The sequence below is a fragment of the Chelonia mydas genome, chromosome 15 (genome assembly GCF_015237465.2).
Source record: "Chelonia mydas isolate rCheMyd1 chromosome 15, rCheMyd1.pri.v2, whole genome shotgun sequence".
NCBI lineage: Eukaryota > Metazoa > Chordata > Testudines > Cheloniidae > Chelonia > Chelonia mydas.
In genome coordinates, this window is record NC_057856.1 from 13,414,892 (window position 1) to 13,434,035 (window position 19,144).

The following is a 19,144-nucleotide window of genomic DNA, read 5'->3' on the forward strand; positions in this document are numbered from 1 at the left end:
TGCATTATTTTTTTAACGAGCATCATCAGCATGGAAGTATGTCCTCTGGAATGGTGGCCGAAGCATGAAGGGGCATACAAATGTTTAGCATATCCTGCATGTAAATACCTTGCAACACCAGCTACAAAAGTGCCATCCGAACACCTGTTCTCACTTTCAGGTGACATTGTATATAAGAAGCAGGCAGCAGTATCTCCTGTAAATGTAAACAAACTTGTTTGTCTTAGCGATTGGCTGAACGAGAAGTAGGACTGAGTGGACTTATAGTTTATAGTTCTAAAGTTTTACATTGTTTGTTTAGTTTTTGAGTGCAGTTATATAACAAAAAAAATCTACATTTGTAAGTTACACTTTCATGATAAAGAGATTGCACTACAGTACTTGTATGAGGTGAACTGAAAAATACCATTTCTTTGTTTATCATTTTTACAGTGCAAATATTTGTAATAAAAAATAATATAAAGTGAGCACTGTACACTTTGTATTCTGTGTTGTAATAGAAATCAATTTATTTGAAAATGTAGAAAAACATCCAAAAATACTTAATAAATTTCCATTGGTATTCTATTGTTTAACAGTGCAATTAATCACAATTAATTTTTTAATCGTGATTAATTTTTTCTAGTTAATCGCATGAGTTAACTGCCATTAATCAACAGCCCAAGTTTTTAGTAAATATCCAAAATAAATTCCAAAGTGAAATCCATGTACACTCACTTTCTTTTCCAATATCTTCAGATTGGGCTATGGGAGACAAATGACTCCATAGATCTGGAGAGAATCATACCCAGCATCATGTTAAAAGGCATCATTTCTGGAATACATATATCATTTTATTACAGTAAATATGGGAATAAACTTTTGTTATATGTGAAGGTACAAAGATAACTACTAAGCAAAGATTTATGAGAATTGTGCCCATTTTTATTGGAGATGCTGCAGGTAGGAGAGGGAGGAAAATGTATCTCTTATGGAACTATCCCAAAGTCAAGATACCCGACTTCCATGTCTTTTTGGTCAAATACAGGATTTTATGGTTTGTCCTCTCCCTCTTTACTATATAGAAATTAATTAGACTAATTAACACACATACTTTTAAGTCCCATTTCTTTGCAATGGTTGCAGTGGAAGGGGACTTGCAATAAAACTGACCAGTTTAGTTATGCCTGAGTGCTCATACCTTCCAGTTCTGGGAAGTGTCTTTGTTAATTACTAAAACCCTCCTGATATAGAGTTGTATTAGGAGATGGGCACCATGTGTGAAGATACTGCCTGTGAGCATGAAAAACGAAGACCCAAATATAAAATGGGACGACTAGGAACAAGAGGTGAGATAGGTGTGAATTATTTTTCAAATAAGATTTTATTAAAAAACAGTCTGTTAGTACATTCAGCTTCCAATTTGATCTTGACAGTGCATTGTGTCAATGAAATCTGACTCTGCTGGCCAGTCAGAACTTGGTGCAGAAGGTGTGTTCTGCAGGGGAATTTTTCCCTGCAGTCAGTAAAAGTTTCTTCCCAAAATGTATTGTACTGAACATCTCTGTGATTTCTATGATCGACTTCCCCTTTGTCTCTGGAAGGAGCAGGTAGGAAAAAATCCCTGAGATGACAAGAACGCCCACAAAGATGAGAAAGGAGAAGGGACCGAGGGCCTCCTGAAGACAAAAATAAAAGAGAAAAAGATGAACAAATCCTCTTCTGGCACTTACTTTCTTAGATCCTTGAAGGTTGCTTTGCTTCTCCGGAATGAGAAAAAAATTCAGTCTAAAGAAGAAATGTTTCTTTACATTTTTAATGTATGTATAAGACAGCAGAGGGTGGTTGACGATCGGGCCAGCTCGCACCCTTCACCTCAAGACTACGTATGCCACCTCTGCTACACAGCAGGCCTCTGCAGAACAGGGACTTTGAGATGGGTTCAGAACATTGATCGCCTACATGGCATTGTAATGTACTTGCTATGCCTTGCTGCCTAGGACGGCCATAAAAGGTGGTTTAAATTGGGAGCATTGAAGAAGAAATCCAAATTGAATTACCACAGTGAAGGGGAATATCATCCCAATTACCATGAGGCCCATCCAGCCAATGGTCCCAGCAATCACAAAGGCAGATGATCGGGCTGACTGGTTGAAGATTTCCATCAGGACAGTTGTGACTGCCCCAGCTGAAGAAGCAATGTGAAAAAGTAGTAAAGAAATTTATGTGGGGTTTTCCCCTAGGAACTTTGGTCACCTCTTTTCCCCAAAATGAAAAAATGCAAATTCATACAATTCATATTTAGGAGCAATATCTGGTCAAGCAGAACCCCAAAGAGTGAGAATTTATGCCCACCTCCTGGCATATGTGCAGAGTTCCTGCTTCTAATGGGGGCTAGTAAGAAGACAGGTTGTCAAGGCACTCATACACCGTGGCTATGGCTATGATATGAAAACCCGAATAAAAATCAGTGACCTACAAGGCTGATATTTTATACCTAAGGTTCCAATAACAAAACATAGCCATTTGTCAGGGACCTAGAATTAGCTTTGGTCCCAAGTGAGGACCAAAACCCTAGCAGGGAGTTGTAAGCTGGTTCTGGCATTGCCATTGTATCTGATTCAGACTGAAATTAAGAAAGGATAAAGGGATGCTAAGAGAAGGAACTGAACATCCCATCAGTTAACAATCCTGAATGGAGCTGGGGTTTTACTTGTGAGTTGAGGATGTTGTAGGATTCTGCTTCACTCCCTTCTCTATGAAGATGTATTTACAAAGTCTAGTTCCATTTCCAAATACCCATCCATATTAATGTGTTCATATAGTGTGGTCCATAGATTTCCCATCATCACCTAAGTTGATGTACTCACATGGTCCAATTCCATAGGCGATAATGAACAAGAATATGAGAATAACACTGCAGGAGGCCATCCAGGAGAACTGATTCTAGACAGAAAGCAATGAGGAGAGAAAGGGGGAATTAATATGGTGGTAGAATAACTTTCTACTATCATTACTTTCTACTATCTGGTTTAGTGATTGCCAAGAGTCTGCTTTATATATGGGGAGTAAAATCACTTGTATCAAGGGGTGGGACGGAGGAGAGTTTAGCAGCTGAGGGAAGGGACAAAAGAGATTCAGGAGCTTAAAAGAGTGTGGATGGTTTGCACTGGGGGAAAAAGATTTTCAGCAGCTTAGATGATCACTGGGCAGCTGTCACAGCCACATGTAAGTGGAGAGGAGTGTGAGAGGTGCTGCTGAATGAGAAAGGAGACAGCAGGAATGATCATTGCAAAGATTTTGACAACAGCAAGGCAAGATACACCCACTGGAGACTGGTGTGTGAGGGGTTAGGTAGTAAGAAGGTTGGAGAGACTAAATCAGGGCACCTTGCTTGTGGGACAGTTACTTGGCAGCTGGAATGCGGATAGTGCTGGTTTAGGAGGAGGCGGTACAGAGGCCCCTCCAGGTGAGGACGAGGATGAAGGCCTCATAGAAGGAGCCATGAGTATTCATGTAACATTCAGCCCTGCATTTGTGTAAGCAGAGTCAGGATGAGCTCAACCCTGACATCTGGTGGTGAGGTGTGGCAAGTTGTGGAAAAGAACTTCAGGGGCTGATCTCATTTGCATAGGCACACCCACCACGCCTAGAATGAGGCCATAGCTACCCAAATGGTCCCCACTTTGGCTGCTGTGGGATACCCAGTGTCTCTGTTATTGGGGCAGGAAGAATACATTGTTATTACCCTGATTATGGGAATCAAGGACAGTGGAACTGTACTTGGCCTTTTGTTATGATGGAGGGACTCGCCAGGCAAGGGACATGGGTTCCAAAACTCTGTGAATGGAGAGAGGCTGGGAACAGGTATTAATACCTCGTGGCATGGGCCCCCTGGTGAGGGCCTTACATGCTAATTGCACTTCCTCCTCTCTCCACTGTGGAATATCAGAGCTAATTTTGATTCCATTAGGAGTCTAATTATAGGCTGCTGAGCTGAATTCACTTTGGGCTAATGGTGCACCAGCCCTGAGGCTCCCCTACTACAAGCTGAAATCACAAAAGAGCTGAACTGACTAAGAGCTGAAATCACTGAGTGTTGTGTTAAGTAGTGGGGGAGCCTCAAGATATATGGTGGAGCAGTTTGAGGGATGGCAAGCAGAGCGGAGCGGCTGGTGGAGCAGAGCAGCTCATGGGGCGGCTGGCAGAGTGGAGCCCCATGGAGAGGTGGGGCCATCAGATTTGGACCACGTAAGGTGCCCCTTAACCCTCCCCCCCCATCTCCACCCAGGTTGGGAGGTAAAACTCCGCAGATAAACTTTTGAACTCTGGGGCTGCCCTGACCAGGGACAGAGACTTTTGGGTTGTTGGACTTTTGGGACTTTGGATGATTTTGGGTTGCTGGACTCAAGAACCAAAGGGAAAGGACATGCCCCAATTTGCTTGGGGTGGGTTTTTGCTCATATGTTGTGTTATGAATCCTGTTGGTGGTGTTTCCCCAACATAATGCCACATTGTTTCTCTCTGTTATTACAAGGCTTTTTGCTACACTCAGACTATGTGCTTGCGAGAGGGGGAAGTATAGCCTCTTGGAGGCGCCCAGCGGGGGTGGTATATATTTGTCCCAGGTCACTGGGTGGGGGCTCGAGCCGGTTATGCATTGTGTTATTGGAATGGAACCCCTAGATACTGAACCCGGCCCTTGTTGCTGCCAACTCTGACAGGCAGAAGGGTTACATTTGTTAGAGTGCAAAACTAAGGTCTCCCACCAAATGTCACCATGGGGACCAGGCTTAATCTGAGAATAACATAAACAGCAGTTTCTGTGGAAGTGGGAACAGGGCCCCTCAAAAAGAAAAGCTTCCTTACCTGCAGTGAGAGAGCTGTTACTAGGAATGCCATCATCCCTGCCATCAACCCATAACCACCCCATAACAGCATCCGCCTGCCAAACCGGTCAATGATGAAGCTCTGAGGATCAGAAAACACATTGACATTACTGCAAGCATGGCAAATTCCAACCTCCACTCCCCCAGGGAATTTGACTTTCATTCTCTCTTGCTGTCTCCTTCATTCCTGTTCCTTTCAAGAATACAGAAATAGGTATAACTGTGAAACGTATGTTAGCCCTGTGATCAAGCAAAGCACTGCTAGGTGCTAGCCTGATGAACTCTGTGGGCGTTTCAGAGCAGCATTTATAATGGAGACTGCTCTTTGGGGCCAGAAAGGGCAGCCTGTATTTCTGGGATGATTCTGCTTCACTCAGCCCCTCACTTTACTAGTAAGTCACACTCTTCCATTTGAATGTATTTCATTTAGAGCCATGGGGATATTATTCTACGTTATTTGTGGTCCCATCTATTTAATTAGATGTTAATATGCCAGCTATCTGTAGCCTTGATTTAGTATCCCATGCAGAGTCTGAATCTGGCGTGTGCATCTCCGCTATAGCAATTGTAATGGTCTTCACTGAAAAGTCTCCTGAAATAGACATGCGTGCCTCTTTTTACGTGTGTTCGAAAACAAAAATGACAAATCATAAGTTTTATAAGGTTCTCTCTCAGCTGTGTTAGTTCCTTCCCTCGTATCATTGATAAAGGTGAAAATATTATATTATGGCCATGGTTGTCAATGGATCCCAAGGATCTATGCGAAGATGGGTGAAGCAGATTGGAGGCTGAAGTTCTGTGGCTACTCTAATTTCAGAGAAACTCTGGTCGGCAGAGTGAATACCACAGTTAACATCCTTTCCCTTGCAAAAAAATATTATAGGGATTTTAGTCCCACAGCTGTTCAGGGGTTCCATGTTGCATCTTATTTAGAGGATGGCAGCATATCTCCAACAGTGCAGTGCGTCACTAGCACCCTGCTGTGCCATTTGATCCGCTCTGACTCTGAGTGTCCCCCATCACTTTCTGCAGCACTGTGACATTTTCCCAGAGATTTCCCATTCAAGGAATGACTCCCCTACACCCTATTTAGTTAATGAGTTACCATGAGGTTATATCCCAAGGTTGCAGACAGCCTCTATACCTGACGGACCATCACATAGATTTTCTGGGTGTTATGTATAAAATTGCACCCTGAAAGTCTGATTTTCAAAAGTGAATCAACCATTTCACGTAGCTGCTGCAGTCTGCCACTATCTTGACATAAAGTGGCATTTTTCCCCTCTGCCTTTCCCACTTCTTCTGCTATATCTGATCTCTCACACAGCTATTACCTGTATATAAACATTATTATCAATGGGAGCATGACGTAAACTCCTTTTAAAAATAACCATAAGTCTTGATTTTTAAAAGAAATTGTGGACCATGACCACCCCCTCCCACCCCACCCCCCCACCCCCGCAAAAAAATGGGAAGTAATCTGAGGGGTAATGGGGAGGTGTCAGGCTTCTAGTCTTTCACCAGCACCCCATTGGGATGTTGACAGAATTGTATCCGTTTCTCCGGGTTCAGGCACTCATTAGCATTCTGAAGGAGATGGATTCTCAGCCCTCCAGCCAAGTTGTCTGGATGCTTACCCCTTTCAAAGTCCCAGGGAACAAACAAACAACTTAGGAGCAGCAAAGAAAACAAAGGAAAAGGAAATATACAGACAATCCCATTTGGCCACTGGCCTCTCTTCCTTCAGAAGGCCCTTGGGCAGGCTGTAATGTAGCTCAACGTCTGCTGGTTCGCCAGCAGAATAGATAGATTACAGCCCCCTTTGACTCTGCGGACTTGGGCATTCTTTTAGGCAAGGGTGTAGATTCTGGTCTCTGCCAGGACTCTCCCTGGGAGCTAGGAAGCTCAACACTCTGCTCTTCTCAGAGCTGCCCACCAATGAGGTCTGGTCTACACTTAAAAATTAAATCGACCTAGCTATGTTGCTCAGGGCTTTGAAAAATTGTGTGCCCTGAGTGCTGTAGTTAGGTCAACCTAACTCCCGGTGTAGACACTGCTAGTTCAATGGACAAATTCTTCTGTTGGCCTAGCTACCATCTCTCGGAGGGATGGATTAACTACATTGACGGAAGAACTTCTGTCGATGTAGGAAGCATCTACATTGTGGCTCTATAGCAGCACAGCTGCAGTGATGTAGCTGTGCCACTGTAGTGTGGACATGCCCTGAGCAGAGCTTCCCCCATCTTAAACTTCTCTTCCAAGTCTCAAAATGACTCGCAGGTGTGGTGAGGTGGGGCCACTTCAGCCTGGAGAAACTCCTTAGCCCCTTCCTGTTGCAGGGTTTATGTTGTCTTTCACAGTTTCATATGGTGGGGTAGTGGTCACACAAAAAGATTCTTCAGTTCATGTATCGAAAGAGCAGTTCGTTTTAAGAAGGAACTGGCTCAAAACACATTTCCCTTCACCCTCCAAACCCAAGTCAGGTCTGACTTACACACAGGATGTTAGAGAAGAATTCACAGATCCCAACTCCTAATGCTATATATGGAATAAGGTCTTCATCCAACCTGGCTGCGCGGAACACTTCAAAGGTATAAAAGTAGATCTGGAAAATGCAGTGAAAAGGAATTTTAACAGTGAAGTGTAATCAAGGTATGTGAGGTGTGCTTGTGCAGCAGCATTCAGATCTCAATCCTTCACCAGTACAATATCACCACGTGGGTTTTTATTGGGGGTCGGGAGAGGAAACAGAGGGGCCTGGATTCTATTTGGATTTCTATTTCAAAGCAAGAGGAGCTGAGGCAGCTGTTTGAAATCTGAAATTCGAGGGTCTATTAGGGATTAATGAAAGGGTTTTGGGGGTCAAGAAAAGAATGGAACTGAAAGAAGCATTGTGTTAGGAGAAAGGAGGGAATAAATAAGGGAACTGGGAGAAGGAGCTGGTTGGAGCGGGGAGAAGAGGAATGGTACTGGGTGGGGGAGATGAGAAAGAGAAACGTTCTTAGGGCCCTTGCTGTCTGGTTTGGCAGAGCTGGTAGAAGGAGATCCCTTGATACCACACAGAATGAAGGGTAGATGGCAATACGCATCTGCTACTAGCAGACAGGAACTTAACTGAGACCCAAATCTGTACAAAGAGTTCTCAAGGTCCTAGACGGAGAGAGTGAGCTTGTACAGCCATCTGTCCTAGAGAAAGAGCTTCTCGTGAGAACAGAAAGGAAATCAATGGGACAATACCCTTTCAGGGAACATTAACATCCACTGTGCTGGACCTATTGTATACACAGGCATGTGTTCACTTTAGAGTGCCGAGAAGCCTGGTAGTGTTAACGCCAGTGAATGTTACCACTTGACTTGCTGCAGTGAACTCTCTATGAGGAGGAGAAAAGAGGATCAAGAGGAAGTAACAAGTAGGAACTGTGGCTCTGTAATGTTCTCCGTGCTACCTAATAACAGTTCTGAGGTTGGAATTGAGGAATACTCAACTGCACTCAAGCCACACAGCTGTAGGCTCATCATAAGGAGAATCAATATATACAACTGCCAACGCAAGGCTGGTTCTTTCATCACTTCCAGGACACTCATGGTTTTGATGCTTTTCATTGCTGCCTTCTCCTTCATCATGTCATCAAACTCTGCTTGATGATCCCCTTCACCCCAGAGCTCCTTCATGGCTATGGAGGAAAAATAGCCAAGCATAATTATTAGTACCATTGTTTTTTATTTATAACATTGTAGTGCCTGGCAGACCTATCCATCAGCTGATCCAGCCACTCATCTCCATCATTCAATTGGCTAATGAATTAGTGATTAGATTATTCATTAATCATTCAGTAATCATTCATAATTCAGTCCATCTATTGATCCATCAGTCACTGATTGACGACATCAATCAGATATGGCTTAATGGAACACACTATATTACACATTGCTATTAGCTGGTAGTTGTCTGTCTCTTGTTTTGTGTAATACAGTAATATTTTAGAGGGTGATCTTGAATAACTACAAATTAGTAATTTTTGTCTACACTAATTTAGATCTACACCAATATCAGTACAAGATCCTTGTTGATTAGAATTCTTAAGAAAGATCATTGGTGGGTGATGGGAAACTCGGTTCCCTCTAACAGGCTGACCCCTTCAATGGCTATCAATATAATAAATCAGAGATTTGGAGAAGAGCTTGTCCCATTTTACCTTTCAAACAACCTTCAGTGTCTTCCTTTTGCATCAAAAGGTAGGGTGGGGACTCAGGGAAGAATGGCAAAGAGACCAGCTGGACAAATGCTGCAATTCCACATATGGCCAACAGCAAAGGCCACAAGGATTCGGTTCCTAAAAACACTCTGTAGAGAACATATAAAATATATTTATGGTTTAATAAAATAAAATAAAATAACTTTGTTTTCTGGAGGAAAAAGTGGACCAACAAACGCTATATGCAGATGGAAATGGAGAGGATAAATTGAAAGAAAATTTGGACAACTTGAAAGGAAAATAGCTAAGTAAGTGCCTTAGTTCTATAGTTTGTTCTGAGGTTTTCCCCATTATTAAAAAATAAAAATTCAGTGGCGTTTGTTAATCCATGTAACTGCTATTGAGACCAATGCTGCAATTCTACATAAGACCGAAGAATTCAGATCCTCAGTCTTCGTGAGTTACAACGATAGTAACTTTAGCAACTTCTTTTTTGTGTGATAAGTAGAGAAACTGACACACTATGCACAGACAATGGGAAAAATGGACGAAAAGAAAAAATATTTAGACTGCGTGGTCCCGAGATAAGTGCATATATTCTGCCTGGAGAAAGGTAGTAGCCTAGGACTTGGGAGACAAGTGTTTGATTCTGTGCTCTGACACAGATGCATTGTGAGGATAAGTATATTAAAGATTGTGGTGTGCTCACATACTGGGGTGATGAGGCCATGTAAGTATGTAAAATAGACAGTACCTTAATCCCATAATTTGCCCTAAAACTTTTCCTAGTGTCAAAAACACAAGAGCATTGGTGTTAGCAAATCCACGCAGCTTCTTCGGTGAAATTTCTCCTAGGTATTGACTATGTGCATTCAAACATACACCTTGAATGAGGAGAAGAAATAGGAAAGTTATATTTATAGAGAGAAAAATTATGGTTTTTTTTCAAATCACATTCTGCCAAACTGTAGCACTCTCCTTTTTTGAATTGTTTAAGTATTATCTGCAATAAGTCATCAAACTAGAAAATTACATCTTCTAGAACAAAACATTTAATAAATCACTATTCCCGTTCCCAAATTTTTTTTTCAGTTGAATCCTTGTGGAAGTAGACGGTGATTTGCTATATTTTATTATTGCACAGTCCAGCCCCAGCTGGCTTAATATGCAGGAGAACTGCTTGAGCTGCACCATCCTATAGATGTATGCAGCTTGCTTCCTCTGATGCTGGGTGTGGCCTGGCCCCCACCTCCTCTCTAAACCTTCCTGCTCTACCTGGAGTGCTGTGCTCCCTGAGGAGCTCTGAGAGGGAGTGGTCCCTATGTTCTCCCAAGAGAATAACTTGTGTACATACAGTAGTGGGAGGTCCTACCTGCACTGATGCCATAGAGGAAGCGTCCAATCAGAATCATCTCAAAAGACTTGGCAGTCTTACTGAAGCCCATGTGCAAGGCAGCTACCATTATGAGCATATTGTTGCACAACAGACATTTCTTTCTGTAGCAGCAAATGAAATACAGATGTGAATCAGGTTTTCCCATAAACATCTCCTCTGTCACTTTGAACAAATAGACTCCTGTTATCCAGTGAATGTACAGACCAAGCCATGGCTGTTCTTAAAAACCAATGCTTTGGGGTGTAGCAATTTCTGTTGGGTAGTGACATGAGAGACACCAAAGGGGAGCACTCCACTGAGGTTATAGTGGATTCCTGAAGAGAGAACTGCTGAGAGAAAATAGTTAAACAGTATTCATTGCTCCCTTTCTAGGATCCTATATCCCATCAAAAATATTGCACCTACCCCAAAACATAGAAGGAAAAAGTCAGCTTTGTAAAAGCCAAATTAAACAGCCATATTAAACAAGGGAGAATTAGTTTCATTCTCTCTTTGGGGCAGCAGAAGAGGAGTGAGCTTTGTTTACATTTTCTGAAGCACCAAATATATTCACAGAAGTAAGAACTTGAAAGGTTTTTTTAAAGTACCCAAGCAATTAAAAACAAAAAGCCTTCTGCTTCAGGCAATCTATCACAACCTCAGAAAATATCTTTTTACCCGTGGGCAATATTTTACAGCTGTTGCCCCAGGAAATAAATATTTGCGTACTAGAGAATCTCCTGAGAATGGAGCTCAAATAAAATTTCAGTGAAAAGATATATGTTTACGTGTTACATTGAATAATTATGAAATGATTAATACATAATTATGAAAAGAACAATAAGGAAACAGTAACAATTGTGTATTTGTATCAGTCTAATTTACATATGATTATTTATTCTTATAATAGTCTGTTTTTTTCACTTTCATCAGCAGAGTGCTTTAAGAATTCCCACATTCACTATCCTATATTTCTCCCAAGAAAGAGTGTTTCAGTGGCAATTCTATTGGACAGATATTAAAATAATGTTTAGCCCCTCCTCCCTGCCTGTTGGAAAGAAATTGTATATCCAATCAACCATAGTGGAAATGTGCTTATGTATCTTTAAGGGATGAGACAGCTTGTTAACCTTCGGAACTCTGTGTTCTTGTTTAAGGACACTTGAAAACTTTGTGTTCTGAAGGCTTGGAGATTGGGTAGGGCAACTTGGTCTGGATTTTATAGAGACTTTCTGGCAGCTGAAAGTAGAGCTAGATCTAGGATAGTGGCGGAAAAGATAGGTTGGGGAGGGGCAAGTGGAGGTGTGTGTTCAAGGGAGTTGGTTGGAGAGGGGACCAGCAGGTGGAGGAAAGGTTGAGTGGAAGCATATAGTGTGAGTGTGTGAAGTGGACCAAAAGCTGAGAAGGGGATACTATTGGGCGCATCTTTGGTTTTTTGAAAGGGGTCTGCAGCTGGTATATTTACTATTGCAAGGAATAAAGAATCATGAATTTAGCCCTGGTAGGTAAGTAAATGGGGAAATTATTTTCAAATATTTTGTTTGTGTGTATCTATATCCGTCTCTATCTTTGTAATTTTAAGTCTGTTTCCTCTCAGGGGTTCTACCAAGGGAGGCACCTTCACTTTCCACAAGAGGCTCTCTAGTTGTTTTGCCTGTGGAGACTGCAACAGGGAGGAACTAAATTAATTCATCTCCTGACTGCCCTGGCCACACACTCTTCTCAGTGAGAGAAGAGTTGTGCAGCTGTAACCTCTCCATGGACTTTAGACTGCTGGGGGTCCTGCACCCTGCTTCACACTGACTGAAGCTGGTGAAAAACGGGTGAATTTATTTTATATTCCATAAGCGCTCAGTCCTAGTCCCTTGTAGTTTTGCAACTGACTTGAATGAGACCAAGTTTTAGCCTTTAATGATGTAGGAACTTAAAACAGTTTTTTGTTTTTTGTTTATTTAAAAATAATTTTGTTCCCTTTTCAGTAAAATGTTTTTCAGCGTTAAATTAACTAATACAATTCTTCATTAGTGAGCTGTTCAGAAAAGATACGTACTTTCCATATTTCACAAACAGGTATCCACTACACAGACACCCCAGTAGTCCCCCTACACAGTAGATAGACACAATGAGGGACCACAGCAATGTGATGGTCTCCTGATGGAGAGGAGAGCCATATCGCTCCAGCCAGGTTTTGTTGATAAACCTCTTAATGTGCTGAGAAGGAAAAGGGGATTTGCATTAACAGTAATTATAACTCCAAAGCATTATTCACAATCATACTTCATTATATTTAAAGCTGGCTTTGGTTTCAACCAATAGTTACTATTTAAAGAATGACAACATGAGACTTACTTGCAAATAAAAGTTTAGGAAAAGCCCACATACCCACATTTCTTGTTATTACCAATCTGTATCTCTGAAAATCAGTTTTGAATTGCTATATATTAATTTCACAGTGGGGGAATAATGGGGTGGTGCTAAAAACTGGTGGTATTATACACATCTGCAGTAGAATTAAGTGGTGATGTCAGAAATGCTGTTTATTGTTTTTAATTAAGAACCTAAGACTGGCCCTACTGGGTCAGACCAAACGTCCATCCAGCCCAGTATCCCGTCTACCGACAATGGCCAATGCCAGGTGCCCCAGAGGGAGTGAACTTAACAGTTAATGATCAAGTGATCTCTCTCCTGCCAAACAGAGGCTAGGGACACCATTCCTTACCCATCCTGGCTAATAGCCATTAATGGACTTAACCTCCATGAATTTATCCAGTTCTCTTTTAAACCCTGTTATAGTCCCAGCCTTCACAACCTCCTCAGGCAAGGAGTTCCACAGGTTGGCTGTGCGCTGAGTGAAGAAGAACTTCCTTTTATTTGTTTTAAACCTGCTGTCCATTAATTTCATTTGGTGGCCCCTAGTTCTTATGTTATGGGAACAAGTAAATAACTTTTCCTTATTCACTTTCTCCACACCACTCATGATTTTATATACCTCTGTCATATCCTCCCTTAGTCTCCTCTTTTCCAAGCTAAAAAATCCTAGCCTCTTTAATCTCTCCTCACATGGGACCCGTTCTAAACCCCTACTCGTTTTAGTTGCCCTTTTCTGAACCTTTTCTCATGCCGGTATATCTTTTTTGAGATGAGGGGACCACATCTGTACACAGTATTCAAGATGTGGGCATACCATGGATTTATATAAGGGCAATAAAATATTCTCCATCTTATTCTCTATCCATTTTATAATGATTCCTAACATCCCGTTTACTTTTTTGACTGCTGCTGCACACTGCGTGGACGTCTTCAGAGATCTATCCACGATGACTCCAAGATCTTTCTCCTGATTAGTTGTAGCTAAATTAGCCCCCATCATATTGTATGTATAGTTGGGGTTATTTTTTCCAATGTACATTACTTTACATTTGTCCACATTAAATTTCATTTGCCATTTTGTTGCCCAATCACTTAGTTTGGTGAGATCTTTTTGAAGTTCTTCACAGTCTGCTTTGGTCTTAACTATCTTGAGCAGTTTAGTATCATCTGCAAACTTTGCCACCTCACTGTTTACCCCTTTCTCCAGATCATTTATGAATAGGTTGAATAGGATTGGTCCTAGGACTGACCCTTGGGGAACACCGCTAGTTACCCCTCTCCATTCTGAAAATTTACCATTTATTCCTACCCTTTGTTCCCTGTCTTTTAACCAGTTCTCAATCCATGAGAGGATCTTCCCTCTTATCCCATGACAACTTAATTTACATAAGAGCCTTTGGTGAGGGACCTTGTCAAAGGCTTTCTGGAAATCTAAGTACATGATGGCCACTGGATCCCCCTTGTCCATATTAACATTTTGATCGAATTTATTGCTTACAAAAACAAAAGACTAGTAGTATGTGAGCTTCCCCAGTAAATTCTGATAGTACACCTACTCCTTGACATGATGGTCTTATTAATTAATTAATATTATTACAGTCAAGGGCTTCTCTCTTAAGCAAAGACTGCAGCAAATTGTGCCATTTTTTTTATGACTGTATGATGCAATAACCAAACTTGTTTTCACACATAATCTAAACCGTGTTTGAATCCAAGTGTTGAGAGAGGAAAGGCTACTGCACAAATTAACTGCACAATCTCATCCACTGAAACTTGGCGTGTAAAATGTTGTGTATATGTCCACCCTCAAATGTTGGGTCCTGTTATCAATTCCTTTTAAACGTCCGTGTTCTTAAGTGTAGGTGATGGGAACAATGGGAGGAAGGCCAAAGGACGTTTTGAGGGTTGAACCAGCACCACGTCTTAACCTTGATGTATACCCTTTATGTTCATCAAGTTTATAGTTCACAAACAACCCTTACTACCCAGTCCATGGAGTGTGACTTAAGGGACTACAAAGATACTTCAAAATGAAGAAGACAGTAGCAGAGAGGGATTTACTAAGAATCCTCTTCCTAAATCCCTCAATTCAGCAATAGACTACACAGGGAATAGTATCAGAGGGGTAGCCGTGTTAGTCTGTATCCACAAAAACAACGAGGAGTCCGGTGGCACCTTAAAGACTAACAGATTTATTTGGGCATAAGCTTTCGTGGGTAAAAACCCCCTTCATAGTACTCATTTCCCAATGTCCTCAGCCTTTTAAAACGCTACTGGAATGCTATCTGTGGAGTGAAGGTCTGTCCTTTATCCAGACTCTCATCTTACTCTTTCTTTCTGTACAGAATGGGAATGGAAAAAGCTGGGAACAGTCTCAATAGAAACACTTAATGAATTATTTGAAGGACAAGGAGCTTCCTCAAGCTAGGACCCAGCCCCATGCACATTCAACCAAAGAGGTGTCTTTGATTAAGACTTTGCTTACCACGGAAGGGTAGTTGATCACAGAAAGGTGAAAACCTGGTAAGAGGTTTCCACCAATTCCCAACACAAGCATCATTTGAAATAGCCTCCGATACTGAATCTACAAAAAGACAATAAAACACACACTCAGTGTATGGTGAGATCCATGTATCTACAGCTCTCCCTTTCCAGAACATCTTATTCACTGCAGACACTTCTAGCTATTGAAACCTTTTCACAGTTTGCAAGGTTCCAGCCCAAAAGGGTGTTATCGACCATTCAAAGATGCCCCCCATCCCAGCCAAGTGGTCAGAGAGAACCAACATTCGCTTGGAGTCTCCTAATCTAAAGAGACAAGACAAAGACAGACCCACTACTATTCACTACATGGGAAGGACCATTGCATTCAGGATGATAGAACTGACAATGTGTCAATGAACATGTAAATATCTGTCCAAATGCCTATTAATGATACTGGGGTGTGTGAAACTGCGGCATGTCATCCCCTCTTATCCCATGTTACCTGTTTTATTTCTACAAAGGGAGAACTTTTATTCTTTACCACCTTTGTCAAAACAATATTTCAGGGTAAAGAAGGTTTTTTCATATTAGGCTTACTACACTGAGGCCATGTCTACACTTCCACTTATGTTGGCAAAACTTACGTTGCTCAGGGGTGTGAAAAAAACACATTCCTGAGTGACAGAAGTTTCGCCGGCATAAGTGGTAGTGTGCACAGTGCTATGTTGGTGGGAGAGCTTCTCCTGCCGACATAGCTACCCCCTATCATTGGGGTGTTTTTTTTTATGTCAACAGGAGAGCTCTTGGCCATCAACATAGAACGGCTACTTGAGCAATCTTACAGTGCTGCAGCTGCATCAGTACAGCTGTGCCACTGTAAGCTCGCTAGTATAGACATGGCCTGAGAGAATTGCTAGTCTTCGGATTGTCACTGCCTCTGGGCCATGAGAGAACCCTGACACCCCAGGCGAGTTTGTTTTCATTCTGCCAAATACTTTGGGAAGGACCGTTGGCCATGCTATGCTCTCTCTTTGCTCCTGGAACAACCTGGAGACAATAAAGAAGTGCTCCTTCTTCTGTTGGCCATCCCAATGCAACCACAGAGCTGAGAGAACTGTAAACTAACTATAACTTTAACAATTAGAACTATAACTCTCTGTCTTTCTCTGCACACACACAATGAGAGACAACACAGACAGCATTTTTTTCATTCTGAAAATCTAACTATCTTTCTTTTAACTGACGGTTTCACTCGTTCCTTAAACTCACTTGACTAGGGTCACCTTTTTTTTTAGCTCTATGGATGAGTAGTACTATGTAAGAGCTAATTGTTAGTATTTACTATTATGTGCTTCCCAGATCAGTAAAGTATATTGTGTCCTAACAAACTCCCATCATTTTTTATGTTTATTGACAAATTTAATGTGGTTTCCTTTGTATTTCACCTCCTCATTGTATTTTGCACACAGCCTGGAAGGATCCAACCCCAGGTACTGAAGGAATTAGCTGAAGAAATTTCTGCAAATATTTGCAAACTCATGGATGGCAGGAGAGGTCCCGGAAGCTGGGAAAGGGCTAACGTGGGGCCCATCTTTAAAAAGGAGGAAAAGGAGGAACTGGAGAACTAGAGACCAGTCAGCCTGACTTCGATACCTGGGGAAGTTACTAGAGCAATGTCTAAAATATTCAGTGTGCAAATACCTGGAGGATGAAGGGTGATCACCAGCAGCCAGCCTGGATTGACTAAGAACAAATCTTGGCAAACCAGCTTGATTTTGTTTTTTGACAGGGTAACTGGTTTGGTGGATAGGGGGAATGCGGTGGATACAATATACCTGGACTTCAGCAAGGCTTTTGACACAGTCTCACATTACATTCTGATAAGTAATCTGGAAAAATGTGGACTCGGCTCAACTACCATTAAATGGATACATAATTGGTTAAACAACTGCAGGTAAAGAGAACTATTAAAGGAATTATGTCAGATTGGAGGGAGGTCTCAAGTGGGATTCCATAAGGATATGTTCTGGGTGTGGTGTTGTTTAACATCTTTACTTTATGAATAACCTGGATGTAGGAATAGAGAACTTACTGATCAGATTTGCAGATGACACAAAGTTAGGGGGATTGCCAACACTTTGGAGTATAGAGCTAAAGTTCAGAGAGATCTTGATAAAGTGGAGAACTGGGCTATAGATAACACAATGAAATTCAGCAAAGACAAATGTAAGGTGCTACACTTAAGGAATTAAAACTAAATGAACAAATACAAAATGGTGGATAACTGGCTTGGCAGCAGCATAACTGTGAAGGATCTGGGAGTTGTGGTGGATCACAACCTCAACATGAGTGAGCAATTCAATCCTGTTGCAAAAAAAAAAAGCAAAAGAAGAAAAAAAAGCAAATGCAGTTTTAGATTGCATTAACCAAAGCATAGCATGGAAGTCATGGGAGGTGATAGTACTGATCTACTCAGCACTGATTAGTTCTCAGCTGGAGTCCAATTTTGGTCACCAATGCATAGAAAAGTGTAGAGAAACTGGAAAGGATCCAGAGGCAAGCGACAAAGATGATTGAAGGGATGGAGTGCAAGCCATATGAGCAAAGGCTGAGGGAACTTGGTATGTTTATTTGGGAAAAAAAGATATTAAGGGAAGACATTATAGAGGTCTTCAAATGGTTGAATGGCTGCCATAAAAAAGATGGAGAAAAGTTGTTCTCTCTTGCCACAGAGAGCAGGACAAGAGGCAATGGGTTCAAACTACAGCATAGCAGATTTAGATTAAATCTCAGGAAAAACTTCCTAGCTGTAAGAACAGTAGGACAATGGAACGGACTGCCTAGGGAGGTTGTGGAAGCTTCTTCACGGAAGGTTTTCAAAAGGAGGCTGGAGCCATCTGTCATGGATGGTTTAGACACAACAAATCCTGGATCTTGGCAGAGGGTTAGACTAGATCACCCTTGTGGTCCCTTCTAACCCTATGGTTCTATTTTTCTATAACCCTTATTACGTCAGCATTGCTAATCATGGGACTTCAAAAGTTTACAAAACAGAGCTTTAAAAAACCCCATGAGATTGTTATGAAAATAATGAGACTCTATAATAAATGTGATGGGTTTTTTGTGTCTATCTTATTATTTTATTAATATTTATTATTGGGGAAGTTCCCCCTCTCTCAATGAGGAGGAAGAATGTCCTCATATAGGTGCTAATGCATTTTGAGATGGATTTTCACACACCAGTTCAAATCTCTGTACTGTTCATGGGGCTTGTTTTTTCCTGCTTTCCCACATCACCTCGCAGGCCTGCAAACAGCTTTCTCTCATTTATACTTGTATATTTTTAGGCAATGTTGCCTCCTCCTGAGCCCCTCAGAGCGGAAGCAAAGGCACAAGTGTCTCCCCACAAACCCGTTCTGCTGTATTTCTTCTTCCTCCCTTGCTGTGCTTCCAACTGTCCCAGCACCTCGAGGTAATCCTCCTTTACCAGTAGTGCCTCCCTAGTTTTGTTAAAGGGGTATTGCACCCAAAATTGTTTTTTTTCTCTGTCCATCGGAATCGCTACCAAATAGACCATTCAGTATCCCCTTGTTGTAGTCTTTATAACTATATCACACTGTTTTAAAGATTGTTTAATGAAAATGTACAATACCTTCTCCGGCATTGGCAGTGGTGGGTAGGAAGTGGAAGACAGATCCTTCCTATTATTAATATCTGATGTGATAAAAAAAAAAAACAGGGAACTCACCAGGTCTGACAGGTAGCTGGCCATTTCCTACTGAAAGCTCGGCTGTTCGGAATCACTGGCAGGTCCCTGTCAGATGGGTGATCTGCTTTCTAAGCTTTTTCAC

The 19,144-nt window shown here is 41.6% G+C and overlaps 1 protein-coding gene across 5 annotated transcripts; it reads right to left on the minus strand.

Moving 5' to 3' along the window:
* Nucleotides 1-1,344: 1,344 nt before the first annotated feature.
* LOC102947242 (solute carrier family 2, facilitated glucose transporter member 11-like) lies at nucleotides 1,345-19,144 on the minus strand. 5 transcript variants are annotated; one of them, XM_043529735.1, is made up of 12 exons: nucleotides 19,042-19,144; nucleotides 15,295-15,393; nucleotides 12,490-12,650; nucleotides 10,437-10,561; nucleotides 9,819-9,948; nucleotides 9,065-9,213; nucleotides 8,355-8,542; nucleotides 7,363-7,473; nucleotides 4,849-4,950; nucleotides 2,850-2,925; nucleotides 2,070-2,167; nucleotides 1,345-1,658 (listed from the first exon to the last, which is right to left on the minus strand). In XM_043529735.1, exons 1-12 carry the CDS (start codon nucleotides 19,063-19,065, stop codon nucleotides 1,452-1,454), a joined length of 1,470 nt encoding a protein of 489 aa, XP_043385670.1. In that variant the 5' UTR covers nucleotides 19,066-19,144; the 3' UTR covers nucleotides 1,345-1,451. The 5 variants fall into 5 exon arrangements, with proteins under 5 accessions (XP_043385670.1, XP_043385669.1, XP_007063829.3 ...); XM_043529734.1 differs by having other exon boundaries at nucleotides 2,040-2,167; XM_007063767.3 differs by lacking the exon at nucleotides 15,295-15,393 and having other exon boundaries at nucleotides 2,040-2,167.